The 25,200-nt window shown below is 43.6% G+C and overlaps 1 protein-coding gene across 7 annotated transcripts in view; it reads right to left on the reverse strand.

Moving 5' to 3' along the window:
* Window positions 1-9,560: 9,560 nt before the first annotated feature.
* The window catches only part of LOC123035809 (WD repeat containing planar cell polarity effector), a 234,238-nt gene continuing 218,598 nt past the window's right edge, over window positions 9,561-25,200 (reverse strand). For 5 of the 7 annotated variants that reach the window (XM_044454420.1, XM_044454416.1, XM_044454417.1 and 2 more), the window contains 2 exons: window positions 23,121-23,149; window positions 9,561-11,564 (listed from right to left, as the gene is read on the reverse strand). In XM_044454420.1, coding sequence (XP_044310355.1) covers window positions 11,514-11,564; window positions 23,121-23,149 — 80 coding nt within the window. In that variant the 3' untranslated portion in view covers window positions 9,561-11,513. Of the gene's footprint in view, window positions 11,565-11,790; window positions 11,920-23,120; window positions 23,150-25,200 lie in introns of those variants that run through there. The other 2 variants (XM_044454422.1, XM_044454419.1) reach the window with 2 other exon arrangements.

The following is a 25,200-nucleotide window of genomic DNA, read 5'->3' on the forward strand; positions in this document are numbered from 1 at the left end:
GGTATGCTGCAATCCTGCACAGGCTAATGCAGAAGGAAGTCTTTTGGAACACAAGAAGACATGTTTATTCCTTTGAACAGATACACAGTACCTAGTTAATGACTCGTGTGCTGCCCTAGAATCATTCTCTAATCTTGAAGTACTATGTGACTAGTCTATCAATATTTTGACAGAGCTGATGGTTGTAAAGATGCTGAGGATTGACTTTTGGCAACACAGATGCTAACCTAATCTGCATGTCACAACAGTCCACGGGGGCTTAATTTTGTGGGGGTTGTCATGTGGGCACTCATCTTGCTGTGGCTTGTCATGCTGTGCAAATCTAGGCAGCAATCGATGGGTTATTTGAGGGTTGCCTAACTTTCAAACAGACCCTGCGGCAAAATGTTTGCATGACATGACAAGCTAGGAGTTCTTGGGTTCAGTGCAGAAATAGCACCTGGGGCAACCAGCACAACCCCTCAATGAACTGACGGGTGTTGTGTGGACCAACCCACTGTGAACATGGAAGGGATAGAGCCACTGATGATGACAGTGATGATGATGAGTCTAGGGCCCAATCCACCTTGAATTCCGCTTTTAGGAGAAAGGGTGGAAGGGATGTCTGCTGAGTTTTTGATCAGTTATAGGATATAACCAATTTAATATTATACCACCTAAGGAAAAAATAGAATCAGAAGATGTCTGCATAACAAGAGGTAGCAAATGCCACTTGTTGTCTTTGTACCTGACAAAACACAGAAGGGGCAAGGAAAAGGAATAAAAGTATTGAGAAGTAAGTAAGAAGTAAACCCTTTGGAGGAAAAAAAGTGGCAGCTGGAAGTGTCCCTTCTTTAATTTATAATGTTGTGCAGCTTACTCAAAAGCAAGTCATACTGAAAGGGCTTGGCAATTTCCTGGGGCCACCTCCTATCCCCTTACTTCCTTGCTCAAATATAATCTTATTTCAGTTTAATGGAACTTTATACTACTACTGTTCCATGGCATTTGTATCCCAACTTTTTTCTTTTTGTGAAGAACCCAAGGGGACTTACGTAGCTCCATATTTTCTCCACAACAACCACTCTGACGTACCCTCACCTTCTCAAAGTCTGATCAGCCCAAAGTCACCCAGTGAACTGCACAGCTGAATGAGGACCAGAACCCAGACCTCCTGGGTCCCCAGTCCAACACTAGCAATTACACCAGAGAATCAAGTGGCACTCTTTAGTCCAGTGTGGTCCAACATGTGGTCTGTGGGTTGCATGTGGCCCTCGAGGCCTTGCTCTGTGGTCCTTTTGCCACTCAGAACCACCCCCATCCATTCCCCCACCCCAGTCTGGAACCCAGTGATGGCATGAGCATGATTACAGGGAGCTCTCCCAAGGCCTCTGGCCTGTTCCACTCCCTTCCTGAGGCCCAGGAGGAGAGCTGGTTAGGCTGATGGCCTTGCGAGAGCTTGCCTCAGCATGCCCGACGCTTGTCAGGAGGAGTGGGCTGGGCATGCTGGGGAGAGTTCATCAGTTCAAACACAATAGGTTCCGTACACTAATTCCAAGAAGGAAGGAGGAACCAGGGAGGTCACACGGAAGGGTTTCTGGGTGGGAAGAACAGGGAAGTAAGGGAGGGGCCACCCCAGAGGAGTAATAGTTGTGCGTGGGCTGAGGTCAGAGAATGAGCTGCCTGTGATCTCTGAGACCTCATATTGTTTTCTCCCTCATCAAATGGTTAATTACATATGTTAATTGTGTGTATTAAATTATATATATATATATATTGCAGACACACTGTGAAATGTGTGAAATGTGAAATGGAAATATAATTCATTGTGTAGTCTCTGGGTTCTATGTTGAAGCCTTCATGAGGCCCTCGTGGTATGAAAAGTTGGACTGCCCTGCTCTAGTCCTTCAGTCAGTTTGGAATGCACCCCTCATTTGCAATCCAGGTCCGTCAGAATGTACTGTAGGAAGGGGATTCCAATAACCCCATGTGTGTTAGAGAACAGGTTCAGATATATTGGGGAAAGTGTGTGATTGTCTTTTTAAAAATCAAGTTCTATGATACTGTGTTAAAGTATTATATATTTGGCCAGTCTCCACAGTAAGGTAATTAGAAGTTATGGGTGATGCAGTCTCCTCACTTTCTTGATACTGTGCAGTGTCACAAATTGTGCTTGCCCATAACTTACCCCCATTCATCATATTTTCCTTGGTCTTTGAGACCCAAACCCAGAAAGGGAGGATGAAGTGTCTGGGACCAGCAAAGATACCTCATATTGTCCCAATCCAGCATTCCTTTATTGCAGGGGTGTCCAATTTTTTTGCAAGGAGGACCAGATTTGGTGAGGTGAAAATGTGTGGGGCCGACTATTCAGCCTGACATTCTTTGAACCATTAACATTAAATGCAAATGAACTATTTTATGAAAGACTAAACAAATAACTTAACTGCAGTAATGTGAAGGGTGCTACTGAGATCTCGACTGCATTATATAGGCCAGGTCTGGCTCAAAAACAGTGGTTTTGATGTGCAAGATGTCACACAGGAGAAAGTCACTTAGTCTCGTCCTCACGCGGTTCTTGTTAATGTTCATAACCGGGAATGTCTTCTCACACAAGTATGTCAAACCAAACAAGCTCAGCATTTTCTTAGCAAATGTTTGAATCTCTTGGAACCTGTCTTTATCCAGCTGGCGGTAAAAGTTGACAAGAGGGAGCTGTTGGTGCTGACTGCGACACTCGGCATCACACTGCAGCTCAATGAGCTCCAGCTGCAGGTGGTCTGGAGCGTCATCAGGGTCCACAGAGAAAGGAGATGAAAAAAGCTTGGTCTCCTTTTCAATAGCTGCAAAATCCCGAAAGCGCTGTTAAAACTCCTCAGCCAGAGATGAGATGTCTGCTTCATACCTCCTTATTTGCGCACTCATATTGTTCTGTGGAAAACTGGTCATTATTTCCTGCAGCAATGGGAAATTTATTTATTTATTTATTTATTTAGGAGACTTCTATGCCGCCCCATTCGCCGAAGCCTTGGGGCGGGCTCACATCCATAAATAAACTTCCATAGAATTATATAAATTAATAGTATAAATTAAGTTGCCCTGGCCAAAGAATAAAGTGAATAAATACTATTAACAATTAAAATGACATTTGAATAAAAAGGTCTTCGCCTGGCGCCGAAAAACAAATAACGACGGTGCCAGGCAGATCTCTCTGGGGAGCGCATTCCATATATGCGTATTGTGTGGTATTGGGCTGTGTTTGTGACAGGTGCCTTTGGAAAAGTAGCAGCTTGGTCCCAAAGGCTTTGATACATGAATACACTTGGCTTACCACTGCATTTTGCCCCTGAAGGCTCGTGTTCAGCACGTTCGGATGTCATGTTATGTCAACTAAAAATCCAAAATCAGCCAGCCAAACAGGATCAGATAGCTCTGGCATCGGTTGTCCCTTTTTTGCCAAGAATTGTCCGATTTCCTCCCTAAGAGAGTAGAAGCACTGCAGTGCAGACCCCTGACTGAGCCATCTTACCTCGTTATGATACACAACATCTCCGTATTCAGCCTGGATGTCGAGTAGAAACTGTTGAAACTGGCGGTGGCACAGGGCTTTGGAGCAAATATAATTAATAGCCTTCATCACCCGTTTCATAACATGATCATATTTCAGATCTTTGGCACAGAGAACTTGTTGGTGAATAATACAGTGGAGTTTTATAGTTTTGCCTCCTTCTTCGCTGACTTTGTTACAGACTAGGGTTGATAATCCACTTTGCTCGCCAGCCATGGCAGGTGCGCCATCTGTAATAATCCCAGTGACTTTATTCCATGGTAGTTTCATGTCATCTACGGCGGAACAAACAGAAACAAATAAATCTGTTCCTCTTGTTTGGTCCTTAAGGCTCTGGAGGTCAAGTAGCTCTTCACTCACGTTCATGTCATTGTCCACTCCTCTCAAAAAAATCAATAACTGAGCGGTGTCAGATGCATCCGTGCTTTCGTTGCAGGCTAACGAAAAAAGTCAAACTCCACTCCTTTTGCCTCTGTCTCTTAATATCAGATGAAACGTCTTCAATTCTCTGTACCACGGTGTTACGGGCCAGGCAAACATTGGCAAACTCTTGCTTCTTCTCAGGACAAATTTTCTCCACCATTTTCATCACGCAGTCTTTAATAAATTCACCCTCAGTAAAAGGTTTGCAGTGCTTGGCAATCAGCGTTGCCACCTCGTAGCTCACCTTTGTGGCATTTCCATTTGACTCACGGGCTCTTGTGAAAAAGCGCTGCTGTGCTGTTAAAGCAGCTTCCAGTTCCTTCAATTCTTCACCACGTTTGTTCCCAGTTAGCTTGTTGTAGTTAGCATGTTTCGTCTGGTAGTGCCTCTTGATATTGAATTCCTTGAAAACAGCCAGAGTCTCTTGGCAAATTAGGCAGACACAGTTGTTTCATATTTCAGTGAAAAAATACTCCAATTTCCACTTGTCCTGGAAGCATCTTTAGACAAAGCAAATAAGTTCTTTTTTAAAATATGCAGAAGTATATTATGAAGTTTAGCAGATTGAATGAAAATCATTTTCAATATAGGCTTCATTACAGAGAGTCTCATGATAGCTTAAGAAAATCTTAACTGGAATAAGTGTAGTATTCCATTTTTTGTTTACATCTTCCATTCTAGGAGTAGAGTTCACAGAAGGTAAGGTTGCTTACCTGTAGCTGGTTCTTCAAGTGGTCATCTGTGCATTCCGACATACGGGCTGTGCACCTGCACAGTGCCTATATTTGGGAAGATTCTAGCTAAGCACCGTATTTTTGGAGGGAGCTCCGCCCTCTTCCCCCTAGAGATGTATCACACAAATGGGTGATTGCTGAATATGGTGGTGGGAGGTGTCATCAGAGAATGGAAGAAAGTACTGCACGGCTGAAGGGGCAGTCCTGTTTTGCACAAACATTGAGCCAGTAGTGCTTCATGGATGTTCATAGTGTTGACCAGGTTGCCACTTTACAGAGGTCTTACAGGTGGATACCTGCATGCACTGCTGTGGATGCTGCACAGCCCTTGTTGAGTGTGCTTTTGATTAGTCTGAGAGCTGCAGTTCTGCAAGCTGATATGCTAGTTTTATTGGGCATAGATCTTGAATGCATTCCATTCTGCTGAGTATAAGCACCTTGTGTTTGGTTGGAGAGCTGCTTGCAGTATGAATCAAATATGTGAATCAAGTCCAGTGCGCTGCATCACCAGCTGATCCTTCAGGCCATCAGTTTGAGTGTTTTCATGTTGGGATGCAGAATATTGCCCTGATTTTGTGAGATAATGTTTGGTAGGTGGAGAAAGGTGTGGTTCGGCAGTTGGAGTAGACCTGTGAACCAAGCTTGTCTGGACTACCTTGGGGTTATCAGAATGCATTGTTTTCTCCAGTTGGATTTTGGCAAGTATTCTGGTAATTAGCAGGGATGGAGAGAACAGATAGAAGAGGGTCCCTTTCCATGGGATGAGAATCACTACAGTGGAGGCCATATACCCAACTGGTTTTTGTACTCTCCGAACCATCATCATTGATTTGGACTGCAGTAAGAGGGCTGACTTGGAAAGCTTCCACATGCAGTTTGGTGGAAGATAGGCATGCACTAGGACAGAGTCCAGGCTTCAATGTATAGGGTGAACTGGGAGGGAACTTGTTAATGCAGAATCCAAGTTTATGCAGTAGATTGCATGTCTTTCCTACAGAACATAAAAGATACTCCCGAGACAGAGTAATTAGTAGCTAATCATCCAGGTAGGGAAAGAGTTGAATGTCCTGAAATCTTAGATGGGCACAAATTACTGCCATGCACTTGTGGATACTCTTGGAGCTGTAGAGAGTCCAAATGGCAGGACTCAAAATTCATAGGGTGTGGTACTAATTTGGAATTTCAGGAAGTGGCAGTAGTCTGGGTGGATAGATATGTGGAAATATGCATCCTTCAAATCTATTGTTGCAAACCAGTTCCATTGGTGTAGCAATGGAATAATGTTTTGTTAGCGATATCATTCACAACTTTTTGTTGGGGTAAAATAATACCTTATAGGTCTAGGATTGGATGGAAGCTGCCATCTTTGTTTAGGATGGTAAAATATATAGAACAGAATCATAATGTACATGGAGAAGCAGGAGACCTGGCCACATTTCGATCTTCAGGAGGCCTGCCCAGTTCTTCCTGGCTTGCTTAGTAAAAGCCTGGCAGGGGCCCACTCAGTGTTCCTCACCAAGCCAAAATAGACACAAAGAGTGTCCATTAGAAAATGGTATTTCAACGTTGGAGCAAAAGCACTTTCAGAATGTCACCTTGAGAGCCACCGAGGAGGAAAAACCAGAAAAAAGAGTATAGTTGAAGTAAGAAAGACATCAGAAGGCTTTTCTTTTGAAGGAGGGATGAAATGAGGGAAAGGGAGGGAAAGAAGGGGGTAACGGTAAGATTTAGAAAAGGAATATGAGGTAAGTATGAGGTAAAGTGGTTCACAAAACCAGTCTGAGGTAAGTAGAAGTTTCTGGAAAGTAGTATCTGAGAAGAAGTGAAAGCAAGTGCAATTTATACAATATTTTCACTCAAGCAAGTGATCACTTTTTTTGAATATGCATTGCAGTCATTAAAAATTGGCATTTTTATGCCAAAAAACATTTCTGGTGACATGAGAGGAAACATCTTTAAACAATGAGATACTGGAGTGGAAGAATTGTTCCCATGAGGTTCTGTTATTAAAGGTTTAATCAATTTCTCTCTGCATCATAGACTAGACAGCTGGGCAGGAGGTTTTACTTTCATCTACAAGGCATACATTTCCTTATATTAGTTGTCTCAAATGCAGACTTTTCATTTGTAGCTGCTATTGGACCAAAGACAAATGAAGAATTTTGTTGCTCCATAGCCACCTTGCTATGTTTCTATGGAGCAACAGATTCCTTCATTTAAAGAGAGACTTAAACAGTCTCTCTGTTTAACCTGGCTCTGATATTCTGGAAAATATAGGACACTTATCAAACAGGATTTTAACATCCACACTAGTGCTGCTTTGAAGGGGCCTGCTTGCAACTTCATGACAGCCTTGCTATTGCCCCAACGCATTCTGCAGGGCATGCTCTTGTAAATTCTAGGTGGAATTGCTACCATTCATTATATGTGGAGTTCCTCAGAAAATGATTCAGAAGCTTGCATTTATGCAGCTGCTAGATTTCTAACTGGTTTATCTAGGTCAGGGGTTGGCAACCCGCGGCTCTGAAGCCACACGTGGCTCTTGAATCCCCCTGCTGCGGCTCCGTCACCCAAAATACATGTCACAGACGCCCATCTGCGACCGAGGCTCCGAGTTACAAAATACCAATAGGTGATGATGAGGCTTCCACTCAGGAACCCTGCGCTAGCAGGTTAAGTAAATTGCGACATTGGAGGGAAAGAGTGGAACAAGCTTTCTGCAGGCTCTCATGTTACACGAAAGGCTGCTGAAAAGATTCTCTTTGCCCAAATGTAATCTCCTTCCTCTGAATGATAAAAAGCTGTGCTTGGGACCTGTCACATTTCACAACACTTGACTGTTTATCTGCTAATCAGTCACTTAACACACCTATATGTGTGACTCACCCCCCCCCCAGGCCAACCATGGATAAATCAAAGAAAAGTAACGTTTAATGATAAGTGGGTAGTTTCATTTGCTTTTACTGCTGACAAACTTATAGGGTTTGCTGTTTAATGCATGCAGCCCTTTAGCACTGACTTTGACTCTGCAGGAAGCTGTTCTCCTATTCAAAATATATGAAAGGAGTCCTACTAGTTTATAATGTAAGATTAAAAATAACCGTTTTTAGTGACTGAACAAGAGCTGCAGCTAAATCATAATGAAGATTATATATATAGAGAGCGAGCGAGCGAGCGTTAAGGTAAAAAATGATATATGTGGTGTTATCTTCATTTTAGATGTCAAAAGGGTTTTTTGGCTCCCAGTGTTTTCTTTTGTGTGAGAAATGGGTCCAAACGGCTCTTTGAGTGTTAAAGGTTGCCGACCCCTGGTCTAGGTGAATCCATGTTGCATGTGTTCTGAAAAAACTGCAACCTTCTTATTCACATCTGAGCCTAGTTCAAGGTGCAGGTGCTTACCTTTAAAGTCCTAAATACCTGAAAAAGTGTTTCCTTCCATGCCAACTTGAATTTGCTGTAAAATTTTAAGATAAGGTCTTATTCTAAGTTCCACCTGTGTGAGAAATAGGTAAGTTTCTGTGATGGCATCCCAACACAGAATGTCCTCCCAAGGCATTCTTTGTGGCACTAGGTCAAAACGTTATTTGGTCAGGAATCTTAAATCATTTTTGAGCTGGCTGAATAGCCATGCTTACTGTTTCTGCAATTTTATTGTGATGGGGTATGAATTTTATTATATTACTCTTGCAGTGAGGATTGACCTTTTATGTATTCTGCCCTGAAATTAATGTTTTTGAAAAAGGGTGGTTCATAAGTGGTTTTTAAACAGCAGCAGCAACAGCATAAACACGCTTGGTAGTGATACTTATAAAATGCCCAGGAGCTTGGAATCTGTTTTAATCTTGTCAATAAACTAGTCCTGTGTAACTCCCTGAAAACATAGCAGACTCTTTCTTTTCATGACTTATATTCAGCACACACACACAAAAAGACGGGTGGGGGAGTGGATGGAGGAACGCAGTTGTAGGCTTCCAGTATTAAAGAAAAAGAAACATATGCCCATTTCCAGCTAAATCCCTATTCAATACTTTGAAAGGACAGAACTCCAAGAAATCCATAAAAGGGTTTTATTAAAAACAGATTTTAGGAAACAGCATTCCTGATCTTCTGTACATTTCTAGCATCACTTCCTGTATATTTTAAAGCCAAAATCCTCTTAGCATGCAAAGTAAATAGATTATGATATACCAAAGGATTAAGGATCACTGTCTGGTGTCAGATTAATCCCTCATATAGACCATCACTTGCACTGACAGAAATATGGCTGCAATTCAGCAAAATAGCTCTATGGCTAAGGAACACATTTCTGCATCCTTAGGTTGAGCAAGCAAAAGGTTCCACTGATCTGTTGTGGGACTGGAGTTACCTCAGAAAGTGCATTTACATGTAATATCTTATGAGTCATATGTTCTTAAATAACTGTGAGAAAGCACATAAGCCATTTTGTCTTATGCAAAGCTATATATGCAGGAATATTCTGTGCTTAATGATGGCTCTGTCTCATAGCTCTTGCATTACGAAAATTTCCCCCATCACCACTACCACCGAGTGTTGGGAATCTTACGCATTTTACTACTTTTGTCTGCTGAGGACATAAGCTTTTCAGCATGGATTTAATGCAGTCATCTGACTATTCCTGATAAGTCTCTATGCTTTATTTTGCCCCTTCTTGCAACTAAGCCCATCATCCACCAGGCATGTATTGTACAATTTTTAAAAGGTTTTAAAAAAACCAGGCTGAAACAACAAACATCTCAAATGCAGATTTGACAAGGAGTCTGCAAAAAGCAAGATATTAAAATCAGTTTCATTTTTATTTGGTAAGAGTGCACTTAAGATATAACAAAACTTCAGTTAATTTTGATTTTTAAACTGGGTGACCAAGAATAAATTTAATATTATTAATGTCTACATGGACAAAGATATATTAAATCATACAGGGGAAAGCCATTCCTAATATGACAGTGCACATACACAAGTATGACAAATACAGGACAATATTTTCTTAGGTCCCTTTTCTGTCAATCCCTGGAAAAGCAAAATATTCTTTAGAAGCTTAGATTTTGTTAAAGGCAAAATGTTGGTTATTCAGCTAAACTGATGGGGTAGAGTGGAAAATTGAGAGAATTTTTTTCTTCAAAACATTGTACTGACTGCTAGATCTTTTGCAAACATAATCTGGGTGAAGATATTATCTATTAGAATATGATTGCCGTATCTATTACAGAGCCTTCTGTAGACGTTTACATCTGCCATCATACACTATGGGGAAGAATAGAAAATTCTGAGCTGTTTAGGTCCTGCAGCAGTTAAAAGAATCCTATGTGTTACATTTTTGCTTGTATTACTTGAAGATGTAAAGCAGCAAAAGAGGGATCCCTCAGTATTTGTGGATGGTCTACTTCTTCAGGATATCTTTGTGCTGTTCCTCTGATGATGTCATCACCTTTGCTGGTCTGCCACAGTGGCTATGGCCTAAGGATTGTGAAGACGGTGAAGTTGATGAACGTCCAGGCCATGTAAAGATGAGAAGCTGAAGTCCACTTTCATTTCGGCATGAGTCTTTTCTACTCATTTACCCTAACAGAGTCTTGAGAGACTCACAAAAGATACAAACCAATTAAATAAAAAATAGATAAAAATAAAAATAATGCATTTTCTGGGATCCCCACCTGCTCTTTGAACTTCCTGTTTGCTTGTTGCCTTCATAAATCTGCAGGTAACTGCTGGACAGGGCTGTTTTGTATGTGAAACAGCTTTTGCATATTGTATTTTCTAACATAAGCAAACATGCTTGTCGATAAAGGATAAGCATGATAAAAGCCCCTTAAAAAATAGAGGCTTTGTGGACATTGAACAAAGTTTTAGCTAAAATGTATAATGTCACCCTCTTGACAGATGTTTAGGATACCATTCCTGGATCCATGTCCCACGATTCCTCATGCAAGTCGCCTTTTTATTATATTCAGCACTTTGGCTATGTGATTGCTTGATTGGGACTTCTTTATAATAAAGCTAAGCTGAGGCCCATTTTTTCCAAAGGGTTTTGTATGTGCATGCACGTGTGTGAGAGAGAGAGAGGGAGGGTGAGAGGACAAATGATGTTGTCTTGCTCTGCTCCTTCTCCATGCTGATCATAAAAGGAAACTAATTTCTTATGCTTCTATCTTATAAATAGTAGTCTTTTAGAGGTGGTCTGCTTTAGCCAAAAACTGCTGAAAAGCCAACATGCAAATAAAAAATAGAAAGAAATACAAGAACATGATGAATAACAACTGAAATGTAGTCAAGGGTCAGATTTATTCATTAGCCAATAAAACACACCTCAAAATTTTTATAGCCTCTTTAAGGTATGCTTTAACAAGCATTGTTGTGTAACCTCAGTGAATTTAAAAGGGCCTTAAAGATGTGTGCCATTTGGAAGCTGAATTGGTGTTCTATCCTTAATATGTAATGCTAATGCGAAATGGCTCTGTGGATAGTGGCCACATGCCACTAATCAAAGGAAAGCGCCAGTGCTTTCCTGTGGAATGTGCTGGGGAGCAAGGATGAAATCCTATGAATAGTGTGAATAGGTTTCAGAACTGGGTCATGCTTAAAAATAATGGACAGATTTGTTCAAAGATGGGTATATTTAAATCCCATTTCTTAACTTTCTTCCATAGAAATAATTGGTGCTTAACATTTTCTAATGAAATACTTGCAAATGATTTCAGAACTGACTGATTCCAAGGAAGTTGAGAAGTTCTTGCGTGGCTCATGACAGGTGTGAAAGGCCTTTGCTCTCTTTCAAGAGTAAGATTTCTGGTTTATACTAGACCAAAATGAACCACTTTGACAGAGCTGCTTCCACTGATTTTCTACAGAAGAAGAAGAATATTTGTTACATTAAATGAAGTAAACATTATAGAGTTCAAGATAAGAATTCTTTTTCTTAAATTCAGGGAAACAAACTTTTGCAAGCTTTAATCTTTGCTTTTATTTCTTAGCTTCATTTTATTAAGATAATTTTTGATTGTAATTGTTAGATGACTACGGCTTTTCATTCTTGTGCAACGCTCTAAAAACCTATGCCTGTTTCTTCTTCCTTTTACGATGGCAATTTCTGAAAAGGTACATGCTGATATGTCTACCCTTTTTTTGCTTAAAGAACTACATTTGTAACTAGATACCAATTCTTCCTTCATTGGATGTGAAGCGTATTAGGTGTGGAACCTGAAACAAAAGGAAACTTGCCTTATTGCAATATTCAATGCATATGCTAGTAATTTCAGTAAAAACTTATAAACATTAGTAGGAAAAGCAAGCATGTTGAGGCAGCTTCAAAGTTATTTGCATACTGGCTTCTTTAAATGGAATTCACGAGGATTTCTTTTAAATGTAAGACTAGATCATTCTTAAAGACCAGCAATCCCATCTCATGATAGATTTGTTCTAACACTGAAAAAGATACAATGTTGCACAATGTTGTACGAACATTTAAGTGACTAGGCAGCCTTGGGTATTGGACTGTATAAAAATGAAATAAATAAATGCACATCTTGTCTTTTTTTAGTTCCATTTTAGAAAGGACCAATGAACTGTAACAAATTGACACCTGTGAGGTGTATTTCAATCTTTTTTACACTCTTTATGGTTATCCAGGATTTATATTTGGTACAAGCAAGATTATCTGATAACTTTATCCCCATAATAGGTCATGCCATAGAGTAAGGGTGGCCAAACTAAGGCATGGGAGCTGCATGTGGCTCTTTATTTTGCAGCTTGGAGCCTGCTCGCATGGGCATGATGGTGGGGAATTCTCCTGTGAATGCTGGCCTATCCTGTTTAGGCTGGCAGCCTTGCGAGAGCTCGCCTCAGTGTGCCCCGCCAGCTCCTGGTGATGGCACTTTCATGATTCTACCTCTGCTGCTGCTCCAGGTGGCAAATCCGGCAGTGCTCTTGGAGTTACGGTGGCTATTTTGGTGGCATTGGCATTTCCTCTGTGTCTTTGGCGTTGGCCACATTGGCTGCAGCTCTAATGCCCTTCCCTACGTGGAGGAAGATTCCTCAGAGAGCCATTATAGTGAGCTCCAGCCATAGTCAGACACGGGTTGTGGCTGCAGGTGACTGCCCTCCACTAGAGGAGCAGCCAGGTCCCTTTTGGGCAGCCTCTGGGATTCCACAAGAGCGGGAATCAGAGACAGAGGGAATGCACCCCTTAGATAGAAGGAGGAGTGCATGGTTTTGACATGAGTACAAATAGGCTGAATGGGAAGTTTTCCGTGAAACAGCACCCTGACTTAATTAGTCAGCTGTGCTGATTTCTAGCTGGCTATAAATTAGTTCAGCCAGCGTTGTTCTTTGTGGCAAACAAGCATTGTCATCTGCATTCTTTAACTTGATTAAAACTAATCGGTATCTAGATTTCTGACCTTTTTACTGGACATTCATTTGGACACTCCTGCCTGGCTTAAAACTTTGGATGCACACACAAACCATGCAGTCTTCACTCTTGGACTGAACTGACAATTCTCAGGAAGGTAACACAGAGACTGGGCATTTGTGAGCACAGGACAAGACACCTACCCCTGGTGAAGAGGCCAAAGCAAGCAGATCCAGGCCGACCATGAGCCCTTCTTTCAGGCCTTTGAGAGTGAGCATGGGGTAACTGGGTGGGAAGGGAAGAGGGGCCAAAAGTAACAACCTCCCATGTGCCATCTGCTCCGTCTTTGGCTTCTTCACTGTGGGTATGGCAACAGTTGAGGTGGCTGCCACTGAAGACGCCAAAGTAACACTCCTGCCACCAGAATAACCATTGCTCCTGCTGCTTCCAAGAGCACCAATGGATTTGCTGCCTGCAGCAGCGATGGGGACAAATCCAAAGTGCCTTTGTGCTCATTAGCAGAAATGGGCACAGCATGCTGGGGTGAGCTTTCATGAGGCCACCAGCCCAACCCACTCTGTTCTTCGTTGTGGCCTCTGTGCATCACACACATGGGTGCTGTGCCTGCGCAGTGCCTTTGGCCGGAAGATTGATAGCTAACGGTTTTGACGGGAAGCTTCACTCCCCCTCCCCCCTATAGCTTATATAGAGCAGAGCGTCCACCATTTTGTTCAGTCTTTGCGACCGCCGTTCGTTGTGCCTCATGCCACTTTCGCTCTTGCTCTGACCGTTTCTCGTTCTCACTATTGTGATTTTTCTTCTTTCCAAGTGTATTATCCCGTTTTCCAGTAGTTGTTATTTCTCTTGTTCTTCTTCATTTTCTTACTCACTTCTTTCTTAAAAAAAAACAAACCAAAAAACCCAAAAATATATTATTACCCGCTGCACTATCTTCTCTTTTTTCCTTTTCTATGATGGTGCAACGAGTGGCTTTCCGCAAATGCGCGGAATGCGGGTCTAAAATGTCTCCTGCAGACCCGCATGACCTATGCCTTCTCTGCTTGGGGGAAGGGCATAGAAAGGATAAGTGTTCTCACTGTCTGGCTTTCTCCAAGCAGGCCAGGAAGAACCGTGAGAACTGCCTCCAGAGACTTCTGTGGGACTGTGCACTCCTCCAGTTGGACCCACTAGTATCTGCTCCAAAACCGGCCTCTTCTTCTGTGGTTCCGCCCTCACACCCTTCGGATGAAGGTGCAGTTACCATGGGCAATCGGCCTGCTTCCTCACCTAAGAAGAAGCATGAAAAACGGAAGCACACTGGTTCCGACAAGCTGTCTGACCACAAGAAGGCTAAAAAGGATAAGACCGGGGAGCCACCTCGGAAGACCAAGAACCCTGAGCGCCCCAAGCACCGAGACTCGGGTTTGTCGGCCCCTTCGGTCCTGACAGCTGTCGTGGTACCGACACCACTGGGCCCGGCGCTTCAGGCGGCTATGAGGGTTACCCCTCCGGGGTCCCTTCGACACATGGCCAAGCTTCTCCCAGCTCCATCGAGGGAACCGATCTCCGATGGGGAGATTCGGGATTCCCCACCTAGGTCTAGGTCCCCCACACCTATGCCCCCAGCTACACTGGAAGCGGATGTGGAGATGTCTCCTCCCAGGAGCCGCAGAAATCACTTGTTTGAGAGGAGATCCGAGGGATGGTACCATCCTCAACGTTCGTACTACCACGGATGGGGGGACTGCCGTTCCATCAGGCACTATCCGGCCCCAAGGGGACGTTCCTCTCCACCGGCACCTCGCGACCGCCCGACATCTTCAGTCCCGAGGCGTGCCTCGCCAATACCGACTAGGGAGAGCATTCGGTCCTTATCACCGGCAGAGTCTTCCTCCTTGGCTCCTCCATATTATGGGATTTACTCAGACGACTCCGACATCGACTCCCCCTCCCCAGACATCGCAGTGATTTCCCAGGCACCTGGGTTGCCTGACGAATCTTACATCTCTTTTGCGGAGTTGATGTCGCGTCTCGTCCAGTCCCTTGAGATCAACGCTATACAACAGCCTGGCCCCAGTACGGACAAATTTTATGACGTCGTCCGTGGGGAGCAGTTGACGTCCATCGTGCTGCTGCTCATCACCACCTTGCGGCACGCTATGACCCAGCCGTGGAACCCACCCGCCCATCCCCAGCCAACTTCACGGAGGTACGAATCCATGTACTGAGTTCGGGAGGAGGACATCCCCTTCCTTCTCCGCCATCCTAAATCAAACTCGGTCGTGGTGGAGTCCTCCCAGGGCAGAGAGGCAAGAGGTCATACCACGCCCTGAGACAAAGAGGGAAGAAAGATCGATTCCCTGGCCCGACGAGTATATGCTGCCTCCGGTCTTGGGCTTAGACTATCTAATTATGAGGCGACACTGGCGAGGTACCAGTATTTCATCATGCAGTGCCTCAACAATGTCGTCTTGGCCCTTCCAGATAACCAGGACGATCTAGCAAAAGTTTTTATAAAGGAAGCCATGCAAGTCACGGTCCAGCAGCTGTCCACTGCTCGACACCATGTGGACACGGACTTGAGGGCCTTGGTCGGTGCCGTCTCCCTCCAGAGGCATGCGTGGCTGGGCAACTGCAATTTTCTGGAGCAGACGAAGAGGCGGATAGAGGAGATGCCCTTTGAGGGGTTCTGGCTCTTCCATTCTAGAACTGACCACAAACTCAAAAAGATTCACGAGTCCTGTATGATGGCCCGGCGGATGGAGCTCCAACCACAGACCAGACATAAGTGGTCTTGGACCCGACCCTCCTACAGGCAGCCATACCAAACCAGACAGCAGCCTCAACACCGGCAGCAGCAGCAACAACGCCGCCATCAACAGCCCCTGCAACGATATCAACAAGGCCGTCGTCGCTTCGAGGGCGATAGGAGGCAACGTTGACGGGACGGGCGAACCATTCCTCTCCTTCCTACTCTACCCACCCCCCTCTCATCTGGGGACCGACTGAGAAGCCGACTCCTCATTTGGGAGTCCATCACACCTGATCGGTGGGTATTGTCCATCATTCAGCACGGCTATCAGATAGAATTCGACATCGTTCTTCCATCGAGCCCGATCCAGTTCACCTCATGTTCGCCGGTATTGCTTGATGAAGTTCGACAGCTTCTTCGTAAAGGAGTAACTCAGACGGATGGACTTCACGGATTCTATTCGAGATATTTTACGGTCCCGAAGCGGGATGGTGGTCTTCGTCCAATCTTGGACTTACGAAATATTAATTGGTTTATCACAATGAAAAAATTCAGGATGACCACCCTTCAAAATATCCTACCGTTGCTGAGGAAAGAGGACTGGTTCGCCTCATTGGACTTGAAGGACGCTTATTTCCACATTTTCATTCACCCTTGTCATAGGCATTTCCTTTGTTTTGCTGTCCCATTCCAACTATTTGAGTTCACAGTGTTGTCCTTCGGACTGGCTACTGCTCCGAGAGTATTTATCAAGTGTATGGCTCCTGTCTGTGCCTTTCTACGGCTGCAGGGTGTGCAAATTTACCCTTACCTTGATGACTGGTTGCTAGTCTCCCAAACCAGAGAGGGACTTCTTGCCTCGATACGTACGACCTGTGCCCTGCTACAGGATCTTGGACTTTGTATTAATACCGAGAAATCTTCTCTTCTCCCAGTATACACGATTACTTTCATCAGAGCCCGTCTAGATTCTATGGTGGCAAAAGCCTTCCTTCCTTGGGACAGACAACAGACTCTTGCTCGGCATGTCCATCGAATGCCACGAGACATGACAGTTCCTGCCCAGTCCATCCAGAGACTTTTGGGGCATATGGCTGTGTCAGTTGCAGTGGTCCCACATGCCAGACTTCGCCTTCGTCCTCTACAGCTTTTATTCAACAAAATGTTTCGGCTGCAAAGCGATCTACCGACAAAGTTGATTCGGATCCCATCCTCTGTTCTTCACTCTGCTCTGGTGGTCAGTTCCGGCCAACCTAACCATGGGGGTTCCATTCCCACCACGATGCCCTTCAGTGTCCCTCGGTACCGATGCATCCCTACTGGGATGGGGAGCAGTGTGTTCCGATCTACACACTCAAGGCACTTGGAATCGCCGAGAATCCAAGAATCATATCAATTTCTTGGAACTCCTGGCTGTATTCAAGGCCCTACGTTTGTTTGAAGATGTTCTTCGACATCGAGTCGTTCAGATAACCTCGGACAATGTTGCTACAGTCTTTCATCTGAACAAGCAAGGTGGGACAAAGTCTCCAACTCTGGCCAAACTATCGATGCAAATCTGGGAATGGTGCATCCCGAGAGACATTACTCTGGTGGCAGTACACCTTGCCGGCACGGACAATGTGGAAGCCAATCTTCTGAGCAGACACATGTCCACATCCCATGAATGGGAACTAGACCCCCAGACATGCGACCACCTCTTCCATCGATGGGGTTTCCCAGACATAGACTTATTCGCCACCCAACAGAACAGGGCATGCTAGACTTTTTGCTCGAGAGTGGGAATTGGACACGGATCATTAGGGGACACCTTCATGATCCCTTGGAACAATCTGAATTTTTACGCTTTTCCTCCGATGCTCCTCATTATGAGAGTGATATCGAAGATAATCCACGACGGAGCCAAGGGACTGCTCATAACCCCTTGGTGGCCATGCCAGGCCTGGTTCTCGACGCTTCTTCACATCTCTCACGCAGAATATCTTCATCTTCCACTCAGTCCGTATCTCATAACCCAGCAAGAAGGCACAATTCGCCATCCAGATTTAACGTCGCTGAAATTGACAGCCTGGTGGATCTGATAACAGTTAACTCAGTACCGACGGTATTTACACGTGAATTGGATCCTGTCCCCGGATCCAACGAACGGATTTGACAATTTTTCATCCAGACATTCAGCACGTTCTTGATTCTGCGTTAAAACCATCAACACGGAAGTCATATGCAGCTAAGTGGTGGCGATTTTCTACTTTTGCCGAGTCTCATTCGTTTCTTCCACTCTCAGCATCCATACATCAAATCCTTCAGTTCCTATTAGACCTTCACCATTCTGGACTGAAGCCGTCTTCTATAAAAGTGTATACGGCAGCAATTTCCTATTACCGTGGCACAGTTCAAAGTTCACCCATTTTCTCTCAACTACTTATAAAGAGATTCCTTAAGGGACTTTATAACCTTAACCCAATGGTCAGACCAGTGATGCCTACGGGGAGTCTTTCCGTGGTCGTACAAGCGCTTACAAGGGCTCCTTTCGAACCCTTGGCGACTATCGATTTACGTCTTGTCTCTTGGAAAACGGCATTCTTCGTAGCAGTAACATAAACTCGAAGAGCTAGTGAGCTCTGTGCTCTGCAGGTAGATCCTCCATATTTAAATTTCCACAGGGAAATTTCCACATTGTCTTGCGCATAGATCCATCCTTTCTTCCCAAGGTGGTCACCTCTTTTCACATGGGACAAGACATTGTCTTACCTGCCTTCTTTCCATCTCCCATGAATCCGCTAGAGAGATCCTTACACACACTTGACGTACGGCGCTGCCTGGCCTTCTATAGATCAAGGACTGAGTCTATTCTGAGTGGGGATACGATGGAGGAGGAGATGTAAGCTGACTTGAGCTCTTTGTAGGAAAAAGGCAGGATATAAATCGAAAAATAAAATAAATAAATATTCGATGTTCCAACAGGCTCTTTCTCAAATACCTTGAGCAAAATCAGGGCCTTCCAGTTACCCCTCAAAGACTCTCCAAGTGGATAGTTCACACAATTACTCTCTCCTATCAGCTGGCTAGGATTGACCTGCCTACAATTCCAAGGGGTCATTCTACTAGAGCTGTCGCAACGTCTTCTGCCTTCGCATCGGGAGTTCCAATTGATGATGTATGTAGAGCTGCCACGTGGGCTACTCTGTGTACATTCGCTATGCATTATCGGCTGGATGTTCGTGCCAGACAAGACTGCTCCTTCAGCAGAGCCGTTCTCTCGTCTATTCTTCACTAAGGACACCTTTCCTCCTCCAATAAGGGTAAGCTTGCTAATCTACCCATATGTGTGATGCACAGAGGCCACGACGAAGAAAAGCAGGTTGCTTACCTGTAACTGATGTTCTTTGAGTGGCCATCTGTGCAGTTACACAACCCACCCGCCGGCCCCGCTTGGTGTTGGTGAGTGGAAATATTTTCATCGGTACCGTACTTTTTTTTTTTTTGGTACTGATATCATCTGTAGTACAGACTCCTTTTTTTCCACATGGGGGGCGAAACTTCAGTCTTCAAAGACTTAACAAAATGGCAGACGCTCCGCTCTATATAAGCTATAGGGGAGAGGGGGAGCGGAGCTTCCCGCCAAAACCGTTAGCTATCAATCTTCCGGCCAAAGGCACTGTGCAGGCACAGCACCCATATGTGTGACTGCACAGATGACCACTTGAAGAACATCACCTGCTTTTCCCGCTCTGAGTGGGTTGTGCTGGTGACCTTGCAAGAGCTTGCCCCAGCATGCCCCACAATGCTCCTGTTGACTTTGCAAATGTAATGAAATGTACATGGGGCTGTCCCTGGAGCATCCCCTTCCCTGTTTGCCTGCCCATTCCTTAAGATCTGGGTCGGAGGTCCTTCTTCGGGAGCCCTCTTTGAAAGAGATTAGGAGAGTGGCTACCCAGAAAAGGGCCTTCTCTGTGCTGGCACCCAGCTGTGGAACATGTTCCCCAGAGAGGTTTGTCTGGCACTGAAACTTTTTTTTGGCACCAGGCCAAATCCTTTTTATTTTCCCACTATTTTAAGACTTAATTATTATTTTAGTTGGGCTTTTATCAGATACTATGTTGTTCCTTGTTGGACCATCCTGGGACTTTTATGTATAGGATGGGGCACACAAGTTTTAAATAAAGAAAAATAAAAAATGGTCAGGAAAATTGAATTGACACAAAATAGAATGGCTAGGAGACTAGTAATACCAAACATATAACATCAGTCCTCTACAAATTATATTGGTTGCTCAGTGAAGTCTGGGCCTGCTTCAAGGTGCTTGTCTTAATGTATAATGCCCTAAATTGTTTAGGACCGGAATATATCAAAGAATGTCTCCCTCCCTATAAGCCTACCTAGACCCTAAAAACGTCATTAGAAGTCCTAATGGGAGTTGTTTTTAAAGGAAGCTAGGAAGATTACAACCTGAAGGGCCTTCTCAGTCATGGCTACCCGATTTATGGAACCAGTTTCTCTGCATCTTCCTTAAATACATTTCAGCGCCAGATTAAGACATTTTTATTTGTGGAACATTTTAATCATGGGTCCTCAAACTACGGCCTGCGGGCTGGATCTGGCCGGCCATGCCCATTTATCAGGCTCGCCATAGAGGTTTTGGACTCTCCGTGTGCACGCGTGTGGCGAGGCAGGGGCTTGCTCATGCAGAGATTGTTTTGGATTCACTTGGAGAAAAGGATCTTGCGAGCAAGCCTCCACTTTGCCCTGCACGCACCCAGCGGTGGCTTGCTCGCAAGGAGATTGTTTTGGACTTGCTTGGAGAAAAGGATCTCCTTGCGAGCAAGCCAGTGCCTCGCCACGTGCCCCCCCCCCCCCCTGCCCCCCCCCCCCCCCCCCGCACCACCTTGGCGGCCCGCACCCATTGCCAGCACCTTTCAACTGGCTCCCTATTAAAAAAGTTTCAGCACCCAATTTTAATTGTTGACTGTTCTAGGTTTCAATTTTTAAATTTGACTGGTATTTTAACTAGTAAATTTGGTATTTTATTTGTGATTTTTTAAGATTTAGCCAATCTGTTATGTTGATGTATGCTACTATCCGGTGCCCCTGCTGCAGTGGGGAGTTGTACTGTTTTATTGTTGATTGGCATTGAAGTTTTGTTTTATTTATATAGTTTGCATGCTTTGTTATGGCTTCATTATGTAAACCATGAGGGTATTGCAATGGTATACAAAAGTGCTAAACAAACATATTTCGAAGAGGTATCTTGACCCCTTCCTGAATGTGTAGGGAGTGGGGACCAGTGGCAGCTCCAGAGTGAACTTGTGTTGCCTGCATGACAGCCGCCGAAGAGGGCTATGCCACTGCTGCTTGTCCCTTCTGCGGCTCCTTCCAGTCAGAATTCTCACAAGGAATTCTCAGCGCTTCTCACTAAACTACAATTGCCAGGATTCTGTCTGTGACAACAGGGAAAAAACTGCTATTTTTTATTAAAACAGCAGGGTTTGAGTAGTTCTTGTGTCTAATGTTCCATTTCTTTGGGAAGGGCATCCCACAGTAGTGTACCAGGTGTCTGTGTGTTTTATCAGGCACATTTAAAAAATCACGCACTGATTAGTAAAAACACACTTCCATAAAATAATTATGCTTGCTTACTTAATATTTGTTAATATCTTGCCACTCTCAAACATCTGACATTTACCATATGTGGCTCTTCCATTGAGCAAGTCTGGCCACCCCTGCCTAGAGTTCTGTGTTTCTTTAGCCCATTGTTGTGTATTCATTCAATAAATGGATACCATAGTTTATAAAATATTTCAGTTTCTAATTGGCCTGGTTGTTACTGAGTTTCTCTTTTAATGCAAGGTCCATAACTTTCTGTTTCTATTTGTTAAGAGAAAGCTCATTTGTTGATTTCTATTTAGCATCTAACTAACTTGGTTATTGTCAGATAGCCTGAATTTCAACTCTTAATACTTTTGTACCTTTACTTTGTATTCAGCGTTGCTATTTGTCCTTTGTCTGTATAAAACTGATGTAAGAGTAAAGAGTATGGTTTTTTCCAAGGAGTTTGGTGACATCTAATAACAAACCTTAAAAAGGTGTTTCTTTTCTTCGTACACCACAAAGTGTATCCTAGACACTTCCATGCAAGAAAGCTGTCTTCTATTTTACACATCCCCATAATAATAAAACATAGAGCAAGTAACACTAGTGCTGGTTTATAGCCAGTGCATACCTTGCGAATTACACAATGTCAACCTGACTAGAAGGGGAAATTCTAATTCCAGAAGGTATGTATGGCTTCGTGGAGAAGGAACATGTCCAGGGGTCACTCTCCTGTCTATATCCTGCCTTTCTTTCTTTAGGGAACTCAGAGTGGCTTACTTGATCAAGATCAAGTGAGATTTTGTCCTCCTCCATGGGAGGTTTCTGTGCTCCCCAAGCTTGCCTTAGGATGCCTGTGTTACAATTTGACAGGTTTACTACCCCAGTCAAATTCCTTACCTGACACTGTGAAGCAACCTCGAAATGCACACTTTTCCTGCCAATTTTTATACCTTTTTATTGAAATTATTAGCACATGTGTTGGATCTTCCTCTTCTTCTCAATCTTACTCTCACAACAACCCTGTGAAATAGTTAGGCTGAACATCACTGACCAGCCCAAAGGTACCCAGTGAAGTTCATGGCTGAGTGGGGACCTGAACTCAGATCTTCCAGATCTCAGTCCAACAGTCTAACCACTACACACGTCCTCCATAATACAGATACCTTACGACTTCTGTATCCAACTTGATTTCAAGACTATCTGATTTGTGATCTGTTAAGTTCAGACTTAAATTTGGCTATTACTAGAAAGCATTTCCAGCAATTGCTTCAGTTTGGTTACTAAATTAAAGACACACAAATTTTGTGCCCTATTGCAGAGTTACCTTTTTCCTAACCATGTCTCTAAGCAAGCCTAGGCATATATAACTGAAATATTTACACCTCTTTTCCCTGTTTGTTGAATTGATAATGTAAACTCCTCAGGACAGAGACCTGCTCTGGCTGCCTCTGCAAAGCACATGTACACTGATGATGCTGTATAAATGAATAAAAATAATAAAGCATTATCCTAAATGTGTGATGCTCTGAATGAGGGAAGGACTTGGAAATGCAAGTATTTTCTATTAAGTAGAGTAGAAAATATTAATCAGAATTGTAATAGAATGAATTTGATAGATATATACACAATTATTTTGCATATTTTCACTTTTTCTCAAGTATTTATATATTATTTATAAATGAATGGGTAAAATGGAACATTCTTTACCTGTCCATCATGGACTTGCTCAGAAGTGTCTTTAAGGAAAAAAAAAAGATAGTTGAGTGAACTAAGGAAACATAATGCAAATAATATTTCAACTAACTGGCTTAGTAAGATGCTATTTATTGCACGTCTAAAAAATAAACACAGCCATTCCATACATAGTATTGGGGCAGTTCTGCAATGGGCTTAGTGCCCCCTCATTTATGGACAAATGCACTGCTTCTTCCTTTCATATCCTTATATTTACCTGTATCTCTGAATGTGCCTTAATATATCAAGACATCCTCATCTCTGCATGCATTGTGGAAAAGTAAACATGAGGTGGGGGTGGGAAACAGACAGTTTGAAATGAGGTGCTAACTAATAGCTTTGTTCCAAACATCAGCACAACCACGTGGTTTCTCCAGTTTTCTAAATTGTTACTTTTATGTTAGTGGAAAAAGCGACTGCCAAGCTAAAGAATGTCCTCTTCTTCCGCTAGACTGAACCAGAAATAAGCCTGCCCTGTATCAAACAGCTTATTTTACCTCTTTGTAATAACTGTAATCCTAAGCATATGAGGTGATGGTGTTAGGCTTGCATCCATGCAGTGCAATCCTATACAGGCCTATTCAAACGTGTAAACCATATGGGGTGAGTTCTCATGACACAGCAACCCAGTAAATAAGCTAGGCAGTGTAAGTTGTTTATGGCACAACCCATAATGCACCTGAGAGACAATCAGGCTCGCTCTGGGTGAATCCTCCCCGCCTCCTCCTCTGTATTTCTGGGAAGTATCTCAGTGGAGTTGGTGGCTTGAAGCTAGCTTGTTTCCTCTCCCTGCTTTTATGAAGAACCCTTTGGTACTCACTACAGCTCCTCTCACCAAATCCCCCCGTTTTTGTGGAGATGGCTTTTTGCAATTTCCAAATTTCTTATTTCCTTTTTTTTTTCAGAGGTCCTTCTTCATGATCTCTCTCAAGTGACTCCTACTGTGAGCCCCTTCAAAGTGCCCAGGGGCAGTCAGTATTTCGCTGTTCCTCCCCCTCTCCACACACAAATGAATGCATACAAATATACTTTGTGAAAAAATTCCACATTGATTTTTTTGACAAGGAAATAAAGAAGTCATGAATCCTTGTATATTACCCCAATGTGTAGGGGAAGCAGCACCAGTTAGAGTATTTTAAATGAAATGTCTTTCTTTCAGCAGCTGTCAAAAGAAGTGTTTACAAAAAGGTGGAGGCTAGGGTTGGGATGAACCCTTTCAGAATCCATTCCTTCAGAATCCGTGGACTTCCTCTCATGCTTGGCCAGGCTGAGAAAAGCAAGCTGAGCCAAGAGGAAATCTATGAACACTTGCAGACCTTTAGTTGCACAATGGGCAACCTTCACTAGCTGCAATTCCCAATGGCCACTGGCAGCGGTGTACACAGAAAAGGGGAACAGCAAGCAGGTGTGCCAGCTACCATTCCTGGCAGCCAAACTTTCCCCACACTTGCTGCTGCTAGATCGGTGCCTAGCAAGCACTCCACAAACCCTGAAACCTGGATTCTGGGCCACTGCAAAGTGAACTTGAGTCTGGGAAGCCAAAACAAAGGAATCTGGCAGATTTTCAGCACCAGACAGATTCCTTGCACATCCCTACAGGACATGATTTTCAATTTCTTTGGTACCTGGAGACTTGGGAAAGTAAGGAAGAGATAGTGACACTGGGAAATATGGGGGCAGGGAATTAAGAAACCTGAGGATCTCACTGTGATGCCACCCCCCCTTCCTGAACAAAGAACTTTCTTTGTTTGTTTTCCCTTGACAGCTGTCAAGTGAATGCAGAGTAACAAAATACCCTGTTGCAGGCTTTCTTGTTTAATGTCTGTGGTCGATGCCTGGAGCACTTTGACACCAGACACTTACTAGGACACTGCCCAGGCAAGCCTTCCCATTTTGACTACTTGGAGTTTTGCAACTCTTGAAAACAAAACAAATGTTGTTGTTAAAAATATATGATAATATTTGCATCCATTCAATTGTAGAAAAAGAAGGTGGCACACCTATGACAGCCCCTCCAGTGCTCCACTTTGAAAGCACTGTCAATAGTAGTCAC

This window comes from Varanus komodoensis, unplaced genomic scaffold (genome assembly GCF_004798865.1).
Source record: "Varanus komodoensis strain SLA01 unplaced genomic scaffold, ASM479886v1 scaffold7_3, whole genome shotgun sequence".
NCBI lineage: Eukaryota > Metazoa > Chordata > Lepidosauria > Squamata > Varanidae > Varanus > Varanus komodoensis.